At 42.5% G+C, this 10308-nt stretch overlaps 1 protein-coding gene across 1 annotated transcript; it reads right to left on the reverse strand.

Annotated features, from left to right (window-relative positions):
- Positions 1-339: 339 nt before the first annotated feature.
- On the reverse strand, positions 340-9987 carry LOC117969768 (transmembrane emp24 domain-containing protein 4). The gene is made up of 5 exons (XM_059013516.1): positions 9678-9987; positions 7187-7287; positions 4349-4474; positions 3079-3225; positions 340-2845 (listed from the first exon to the last, which is right to left on the reverse strand). The coding sequence occupies exons 1-5, from the start codon at positions 9811-9813 to the stop codon at positions 2696-2698; spliced, it is 660 nt and encodes a 219-aa protein (XP_058869499.1). The 5' UTR covers positions 9814-9987; the 3' UTR covers positions 340-2695.
- Positions 9988-10308: the final 321 nt, after the last annotated feature.

Consider the following 10308-nt stretch of genomic DNA (forward strand, 5'->3'; position numbering starts at 1 on the left):
CCCTTCCTGTGAAATGACCAAGCAAGTGCAACCCTAACTAAAAGCACAGCTTGCAAACCGAAGTGTAGCAACAGATACCATGTTTTAAACTAAAAGACAAACATTTACTATAACATGTGTTTCTTTCAACACTGTACTTTTACTGACCTGTATAACAAACAGAAGAGCACAATGATACATTTTGTGGAAATATTTTGTTTCCTACAATCCCTTTAAACATGGACGAGTGCTTTATGAATGAATGAAAATGATAACCAGCATCTTATTAAGGTCCATTGTATTGTATGTGAATAGATGACTGGATATAAAAGCAAGTTACACATCCAGTAAACACATCGATAAATCAATTCTTATCTTTATTTACTAATACAAACAAATTAAATAGAAAGGTTTGGGATAACTGGGTGTTGATGGATCTGAGATTCCTCCCAAGAAGAGAGCAGGAAAAACAAACACAAACTCCTTCAGTTGCAGTAGCGCAACAGGGGCTCCAATCACTGCACTCCCCACATTCACACGTGAACTGCATTCTGCTTTTATTCTGAATATTACAGAAAAAAAAGATGGACATGGCTGTGGGCTATTCCAAATATTTTTGCAGCTCAGTAGTATTTCAAATAATATCCAGGAAACCTAGACTCACTTGTTAATATATATCACATTTTAATATACCTGCTTATGTGCACAGCTGAAATGCCTTGGGAGCAGTTATGTTTAAAGGTGCTATATAAGTTTCATTAATAATATTATTACTAAAAGGCAGAGCACATTTAAAGACATGTTCAACTTGGAAATCCAAAACCTGGTTCCACCATCACCCAGATGAAAACAGTATTTTACACAAATTACATATTTTTCTTTTTAGCAGTGGTAAGTTTCTTACAGCACCCGTTCAACCCTAACAAAAGGATAATCCACAACAAATAGCAACACAACAACATTTCATACACATTGAACTAGACTGTTCCAAAGAGAGGTATTAGGGGAGGTGGAGCTGCATGTGAACCCACCAAAAAAGGAAAAGAAAAACCTCACAACATTTTCTCCTGTATAATCTTCTTGTAGTGAGCTGTGCCACAAACTCTCATTTCTCATTGGGTCACCCATTTTCTATGGAGGACTGAACACATGTGGTTAGTCTAGAAGAGTCTGCTTATTTAAAGAGCTATCTTGTGTAGGAGCCTACCTACCCTTAAACAGAGCTGGGGTTTGAGTATTGGGAAATTACTTCAATTTCTTCTTCCTTCCCATTGTACATTAATTGTAATTATTCATTGTGTCCCATTTACTGGCTTTTTCTCCAAGATTATGTTTTGTCATTTTTTCTGTAACTGCATCTGTTATTAAATGCCGAGGGCCCAGGGTTTGTCTTCCATTTCCTCATTCCAGAAAGCCAGCTGTCAACTCTGTTGGCTCCATCTGCTCTATAGTATATCACAGCAGGGTATTTTATAGAGCATAATATTAGTACAGAGCACATAAAGCTAAGAGGACAAAATTAATATCAAAGACACTGTACAGGTAGCACTCCACAGCAGTAGCGATCTGAAAGCATCTAAAGCACAGTATGGGGCACAAATGATCTCAATATTAGAGCAATAGATCATAAACAGCACTGGGAAATCTGCTACAGGCCACAGGTAAAGATCAACTTCAATGACACCCTTCCCACAACAAACAAACAGTGGAATATAAAAAAAAAAACTAAAAACATGACTACAATCCCACCCCCACGAACGTTTTCATCTTGTATTACCACAATCCCACCCCCACGAACGATTTCATCTTGTATTACCACAATCCCACCCCCAGTTTTAATCTTGTCCCATTTTTCATTTATTTGCCAATATATATACTGACAGTGGGTGTGTTAAGTAGGTGAGTGGCTCTGAGCAGCTCAGGGAAAGAGACCACATGCTCAGATCCACTCCCCCTGAGCTACGCAGCAGATTCCATTGTGATAAGCAAGCGGAAGAATTCTTAACACACCCACAGTATTATGTGTGAAAGATACAGGCTGTACTGCTCAGTATTTTCACAGTTTAGAACAAAGCATTAGTGCATGACTGTCCCTGGGCAGCAAACAGACTTTTTTTTTTTAAATCCACAAAGATATACAAAATTGTGAACAAACTCATACAGGGCAGTGCTGTATCCAAATGGCAGCCACTGAAACCTGGTATTTCAAATCTTCTAGGGGCTTAGACTTCTTGCACTGACCAGTCCGGACCAATACCAGGTGTGAGTGCATCATTCTCAATGAGTTACTTCACAGGCATTTTAGTTAACCTACATAGCTTCAGTGATCTTGAACACTCACTGTGAATGCATTAGAAACAACCAGAAGCTGGGATATCCAAAAGTATGGAATTCAGCTGCTCCAGTTACACATATCTGAACAGATCGCTGCTGTATCCGCCAGGGGCCAGATTGACAGAGCACTCAAAAGGTAAAACAGGGTAAAAGTGGTCTTTTGTATATAAAATAAATAAATAAATAAACAAATGTTGATCCAAATGCCAAACCCAAATTAAGATACTGAGGCTAAAATCAACTCCCCTTTTAAGGTAACACTGTGTACCTTACCAGAGAATTGTTACTCAGCTCAACCCTACAATTCTTTAGAAAGACAATATTTCCTGTGAAATCTGACACTTCAGGATATCTCTGCCCTTTATCTCATCCCGTTTGCAGGTTACACCAGTTTCTTGGCCTCGAAGAATCTCTTGAGGTGTCTCATCTGCCAGATGCCGGTGATGAGGAGGATGACGGTCTGGGTGATGGACCACCACAGTACCCGCTGGTTGGTGCTCTCGCTGGTCATGCGGAAACGCTCCTCACGGTACTGGGGACACACAGGGGGATCGGGTTTAATAACAAGTAATTGAGTTTTCTGAATTGTTTCCCTCATTATATAATTCATAAGTGTTCTCTCGTGGTAGTTCACCCCCGACCCCTACCCCTGATAGCTACGCCCCCCCGCCCTGGTTCGGAGAGGAGTCCAGTGCTAGGTCTTCTCTTGTGGTATTTACCCCTGATCCCCAGCCCCAGTGTGGAGGATTCAGCACAGCATCTTACCCGCTGGTAGTTCTGCTCTTTCTGGATCTGCTCCACCTGGTCCAGGAGCTGTCTCACACGCAGCTGCAGCTCGGTCAGCTTGTCCTTGGCTGCGATCTCTGGGTAGTTGTTGGTGTGCTCACCCACCTGGATATCCAGGTGAACTCTCTGGGGCAGGAGATTGGAGACATCTTTTTAGTGCTATGGGCATGAAGACTGGACTGCTCCTGATACCTAGGTATGCTATGGGTAATGTGTGCAAGCTGACATTGCTAGTGCTTGCGCTATCCCTGCACAAAGGATACATAGAGAGGACTTTTGTCTCCAGTGCTGCATATATAACATTATAAGCACTGTAGGAGCTATCCTTTTATAGCTTTATATACAAGTGTCTTGTAGATACAAACAATTATATTTTGCAAATAAAGAATTGTATATAATTTACTAAAATTACAAAATCAACATTAAAAAGGTACTAGGTTGCCTTTTAAATATGTCCATGTAGTTTTCAGTTGCTAGATGGCAGCATACAACTGTAGGATGATTTTGTATATGAGATTTTGCATTTTATAGTCCTGTCCTGGTTAATAATAAAAATAAATTAAATACATTTTTTGTGCAATATTATTTCCAGCATGCGGTTTCTTATAATAGGGACAGGACTGTTTCTAGTAATCAATTTACAAAAATCAATTAGTAATCCACCTTCAAGTTTTTCAAATGAACTGCGGCTCTCAAGATTTATTCCAGTCCTGGTCTTTATTCCAAGCAGGTCCTAAATTAGTTAATTGCCTCTTAACAGCTTCAATTAACTACATTAGAACCTGCTTGGAGTAAAAAAACCTGGACTGGATTGGATCTTGAGGGCCAGAGTTGTGCACCACTGCCCTATATCATAGTTTCACAACTTACAATGCTATTGTATATATAAGCATTTGCACTAGCCATGCAGCCGGACACAGGCACATTAGCCAATATGAAACCAAACTACATTTTCCATTTTCATCAGGAAAAAAAAAAAGCGTAACAGGAATACTGTAAGCGTTGTGCCTACATGTGAGAATATACAGTAAACCTGGGTACTTGTGAGAATATACACACATGGGTTGCGTTACACACATTTCTATTTGGAATGGGGGGGGGGGGCATTTGACCATTCATGCAGATCAAAGAAACAAATTCTATTCTACATTCTGAATGCAAACATTCCGTGCAGCCACAACTATTCATTTATGGAAACTCAATTTCAAAAGTATCTTTTGGGTTGTGCTTTGCCATTGACCGGACTCACTAGCTTCCCCCCAGTAAAGAGTGTCATCTTGGAGGAGTTGGAGTGCAGGCAGATCTGGTGTTCTCCGGGGGTGTGCGACGTGAAGGTGAAGCGCCCCTCTGCGCCATACTGTCTGGACAGGACCACCTGCACAATGCAACAAAGAGCATTTCATTATGCTCCACTTCTACAAATAAAACTGCACTCCCAATTATATTATATAATGCACTAAAATAAAGGGTTGCAATAAGAACAACGCAAATAAATAACATGCCGAGTTGAGTTTCTGAATTTTGTTTCAACGTTTAATGAATGGCTGAAGGTTTAAATAAATAAAGAACCCCAAATGAAGCACGCACATGTTGAAATGTGACACACGTGAAATACGTGTACTTGGGTCTCACAGTTTTGAGTGCGGTTTGACATTGGGTGAAAAATCTGTAAATGTTTTCCAAGTGTTAAAGGTTTCGAATTGTTGCTAAACGTTATAACATTGTGAAAGTTATCCATGTTATTTAAAGACGTCAGCTGTAGTGTTTATAGAGCAGGGTGAGACACTGCAAGACTTTTCCATGTCCACAGTAAGTTGGAGAGCATCATAAAAGTATCAGCACTCTAATCCATCTTTCATCATGGCTTTTTCTGATTGGTTGTCAAAAATTCCCAATATGGTAAAGTTAAAACATTTAAACGTTTTATCTTAAAGTTGAAACATTTAGGAAATGAAAGGGAATCTAACACCCCTGGTTTCGAAACCTGGTACCAAACAACTCAATGCTATGTGCTCTATTCTGTGCTGGCCTGAGTATCATGTGACTGCCACTACCTCTACAGACACTAACAACTGCCACTCTCAGAAACACAAGAATACTGGAGGCAATACAATAACTGCCACTGAAATATAAACTGGAAACTTACATGGAAACACTAAACACTCAGAATACGTCACTGATACCAGCTGCTTGGAACTGAATGCAAATCTAAGTGGGGGCAGGATGGGTTACATACGCACAGATACACATTCAGTGTCACTTAGGTCTTTTCTAGATCTCTGCAGATATGTTATGAAAACTATTTAACCAGAAAAATGTTCTGATGTAACACCCCTTATAAAAGCATAGTGAAAGCATGGCAAAACATAGGTACTGTAAGCACTGGAAAGTCCACAGGTATGGAAAAGCACATACAAATATATGACAAAGCATGGTAAACTATTGCTAAAACACTGTGCTAAACTTTAACAAGGGACTAACTTTGGCGACAGCTGCAGTTACAATATACAATTTCATTACAGACAAAAAATCAATTTTTTTTTATTTTAGCTTGGATTTCAAAATGCTGCATATGGGCCAGAGGCCACCTTCTATTCAAAGTAACCAGTAAAACAGGTTCAACTAAGCAGTGAAATGCCCTTACCAGTGTGGTTTGAAGAGACCAGCTGCAGCCTTGTTTGTGACCAGTTAATTCCGGTTTTACAATATATCATTTTTCAATTTGTATTTAACATGCTGTTCATGTATATGTGGACACATTCTTGTGCAACTATCAAAGTGAGGTATGTCTAGCTGTATGAGAGCTTGAAATTGCAGAATTCCAGCTCTGAATTGAGACCCATTAACTTCAGGGATGGAAAGTTGCAGTTGGATCCATTCCTGGTTTTACTGTAAGTTTGGGGCTAATCGAGCACATAAAAACCTGGAACGGGTAAAACTGCTATGCAATAAGAGTCTTATTTCCATCCCTGAACTTGTGTATGTGTGCTGTTTTTTTTTTTTTTTTTCAGAGTGACCAATTATTATTTTTCCCCCAATTTTAAATGTTCAATTATGCTTTTTCTCCTCACCGCAGCGAGTCCCCACACAGCGGGACGTTCTGAGGCGTAAAAAAAACGCTTTTACGCCGGGCAATCGAGAGTAGAGATGGGTGGGCTACCAATCCCGGAAGACAGAGATCAGCCCTGCTTATTAACCACTCTGAATGTGCTCGGTGTCTGGCCAGTAGGGTTCGCTGTTGTGTGATGAGTTGAATAAGTCCCTGCAGGTCCCCCATCCCCCACCTTGGGAGCGTCAGAGCCAATACGATACCCCCTTCGGAGTCCCCAGCAAAGTTTGGCCTCTTTGCACAGCCTGGACGCGAACTGATGCCGTCCAAGCTGTATGACTCATCCTGAGCTCCCAGGGGCAGCGCTTTAACTGGATGAGCCACTCGGGGAACCCCTGTGTGTGTGCTGTTTTAAAAACCACAATACACAAGAGGAAATATACTGGCACTAATCTCTCAATATCTGTGTAAATGATTATAAACAAGAGAACAGACACATCTCTAAGCAAAATTACTTTGTAGTTTTTTTTGTTTTCCTATCTTTGTGAGGTGTTCAAGCCTGGACATGAGCTGTAAACATGGAAACCATGCAAACACACTTTCACTGTCAATAATCACCTTATGCTGTCTAATTTAGTATCAACACAAGACTTGGTAAACAAGGGCCTTATAACGAATTGACAGAAGTGCCCTCCCTTGACATCATACTCCACTTGCTGCTTTCTAACTGCTTCCCTAACAGGGAGTCTGTAAGATCACTGTGATGGGTATCAGAATATGTGACACTTTTAGTAGGTATTACATAATGGAGCACCATGCCAAAACGAGGCTGCACAAACTATGAGTGATACAATACGATACCTGTATTACAACATGCTGGTCACAATACAAAATATGACAAGGGACAACAAAGTATGGTGTGTAATAAGATCAAATTATTCATGATCTTTAAAAGGCAAAACATACAAAATTCATGCCAACTATAACATGTATTAATTTGGTGCATATGGCTCTGCACTACTTTTGGTCCTGTCTCACCTTGGTGTCAGGATCCTTGACTTCCACGTGCATCCCTAGGCCAGGTGTCGATGGCAGAAAGGCTGCAGTCTGTTTATCCCAGAGCTGAGTGCGGTATTTACCTGCAACACACAAAATACAAGGATATTCATTCAACTGAAAGTACAATTCTAACACATAAGGGGACATACAGAAAGACATGCAATGTTTAGAATGCACGTTTGTGTAAATAGGCTATTCCAAATGATTGCTTCCACATGCAAGACTGTTCAAATTACTAATGTTTCATGATCCATCTGGCTTTGCAGCAGATCCCTATTCCAAAATAAAAATTGGCATAATGAATCACTGAATTATCAGGTATCCCTCGTGAACAGGAATGTAAACATGCAGCAGGCTGCCACCTCCACTTCCTGCGGTGCTACACCCTTTGACACCTCCACTTCCTGCGGTGCTACACCATTTGACACCTCCACTTCCTGCTATACTACACCCTTTGACACCTCCACTTCCTGCGGTGCTACACCCTTTGACACCTCCACTTCCTGCGGTGCTACACCCTTTGACACCTCCACTTCCTGCTATACTACACCCTTTGACACCTCCACTTCCTGCGGTGCTACACCCTTTGACACCTCCACTTCCTGCGGTGCTACACCCTTTGACACCTCCACTTCCTGCGGTGCTACACCCTTTGACACCTCCACTTCCTGCTGTACTACACCCTTTGACACCTCCACTTCCTGCGGTGCTACACCCTTTGACACCTCCACTTCCTGCTATACTACACCCTTTGACACCTCCACTTCCTGCGGTGCTACACCCTTTGACACCTCCACTTCCTGCGGTGCTGCACCCTTTGACACCTCCACTTCCTGCGGTGCTGCACCCTTTGACACCTCCACTTCCTGCGGTGCTACACCCTTTGACACCTCCACTTCCTGCAGTGCTGCACCCTTTGACACCTCCACTTCCTGCGGTGCTACACCCTTTGACACCTCCACTTCCTGCGGTGCTACACCCTTTGACACCTCCACTTCCTGCAGTGCTGCACCCTTTGACACCTCCACTTCCTGCGGTGCTACACCCTTTGACACCTCCACTTCCTACGGTACTACACCCTTTGACACCTCCACTTCCTTTAGTGCTACACCCTTTGACACCTCCACTTCCTGCGGTGCTACACCCTTTGACACCTCCACTTCCTACGGTACTACACCCTTTGACACCTCCACTTCCTTTAGTGCTACACCCTTTGACACCTCCACTTCCTGCGGTGCTACACCCTTTGACACCTCCACTTCCTTTAGTGCTACACCCTTTGACACCTCCACTTCCTTTAGTGCTACACCCTTTGACACCTCCACTTCCTGCGGTGCTACACCCTTTGACACCTCCACTTCCTGCGGTGCTGCACCCTTTGACACCTCCACTTCCTTTAGTGCTACACCCTTTGACACCTCCACTTCCTTTAGTGCTGCACCCTTTGACACCTCCACTTCCTGCAGTGCTACACCCTTTGACACCTCCACTTCCTGCGGTGCTGCACCCTTTGACACCTCCACTTCCTGCGGTGCTACACCCTTTGACACCTCCACTTCCTACGGTACTACACCCTTTGACACCTCCACTTCCTGCGGTGCTACACCCTTTGACACCTCCACTTCCTGCGGTGCTGCACCCTTTGACACCTCCACTTCCTGCGGTGCTGCACCCTTTGACACCTCCACTTCCTGCGGTGCTACACCCTTTGACACCTCTACTTCCTGCGGTGCTACACTCATTGACACCTCCACTTCCTGCTGTACTACACCCTTTGACACCTCCACTTCCTTTAGTGCTACACCCTTTGACACCTCCACTTCCTGCGGTGCTACACCCTTTGACACCTCCACTTCCTGCGGTGCTGCACCCTTTGACACTGCTAGCTAATTGCAGGTGCTTCTATCTTTGTCAAACCCTGTACCTGTTTATTTTGTTTTTTAGATTGTGTGCAGTATGCAAACATTATAAAATAATCACACAAAAGGGCTACTATTTATGCATAACTGGAGACATATAGTCATACACAGAAACAGTTTAATGGTACAGTAAGTAAGGTTTGTCTAACATGTATTTGTTAAAACCATTAACACCACAAACACATGAATGCAATAATGAACTTTTACCATATGGTCACATTTAAGGGTTGTAAATTACACGTTGCTTTCTCCATAACTCACAGTGCAGTGAATTGTCTGGGCAACATCAGTGCAACGTAATCAATTCAAAACTAACATAATATACTATCACTAACAACTTGCGCATACTATATAACGCGATACGGTAAAATGAGTATGGTACATACAAATCATTCATATGAGTTATCAAGTAACAAAGTGAAATGCGTGTTTTTGCGTTGCTATGCTTACCCATAGAAACGGCGCAGGCAGGTACAGTACACAGTACAATAGGCCACGAAGGGTATGCACGGATAAATAATGGACGTGTCGCCCTCTGACACAACACTCACCGATAACCATCGTTTCGTCAGGAATCTCCTCTATAAAGCATTTTTTCTCCGTCTCCCCGATGTGGAAATACAAGGCCCGGGTTAAGCTCAGGCTGGAGAGCAAGGCGATAAAGACAATTTGTGGGTAAAGGTACATCCTTGACTGCACTGCTAAGAAATTTGAAAGCAGGGACTGACTAGGAGTGATCCGCTGTGAATGTGAATTTCCAGCAACAAGAGCCTCAGTGCGTCCTGGGCAAGGAGCGGGCACTGAGCATGCGTGGTATCAAGAAGACGAGCGCTTGCCTGAGCATGCGCGCTGACTCCAGTATGGATTATGGTCTCTTAAAACACGTATGCGCTTTGATAAGGGTTCACGATTAACCTTTGATGAGAGATCATGATTAACCATTTCAGTTCTAATTAGTTCTAACATACAAATCACGCTGGAACCTCACGCGACTTTATGTCCCTAGTGTAGACATACATGTAAAATAATAATAATAATAATGTTTTGTCCTGTTCTCATGTGTACTCAAAGGAATTCCTTCTTCAGCGCGACAAAAGGCATTCACGACTGAAAGAGTTAACGTTCCTGGATCCTGAATTCGCTCGTAGTGTTTCTTCTTTAGATTACATTTACAGTTATATG

The sequence above is a fragment of the Acipenser ruthenus genome, chromosome 46 (assembly GCF_902713425.1).
Source record: "Acipenser ruthenus chromosome 46, fAciRut3.2 maternal haplotype, whole genome shotgun sequence".
Classification (NCBI taxonomy): Eukaryota; Metazoa; Chordata; class Actinopteri; order Acipenseriformes; family Acipenseridae; genus Acipenser; species Acipenser ruthenus.

Excerpts from the sequence above, each read along its gene's own strand:
- LOC117969768 (XM_059013516.1), bottom strand. The coding sequence starts at position 9,813 with ATGTACCTTTACCCACAAATTGTCTTTATCGCCTTGCTCTCCAGCCTG. Across the intron at positions 4,475-7,186 it reads TCAAGGATCCTGACACCAAG|GTGGTCCTGTCCAGACAGTA; the intron begins GTGAGACAGGAC and ends TGCATTGTGCAG. Across the intron at positions 3,226-4,348 it reads TCTTTACTGGGGGGAAGCTA|AGAGTTCACCTGGATATCCA; the intron begins GTGAGTCCGGTC and ends CTCCTGCCCCAG.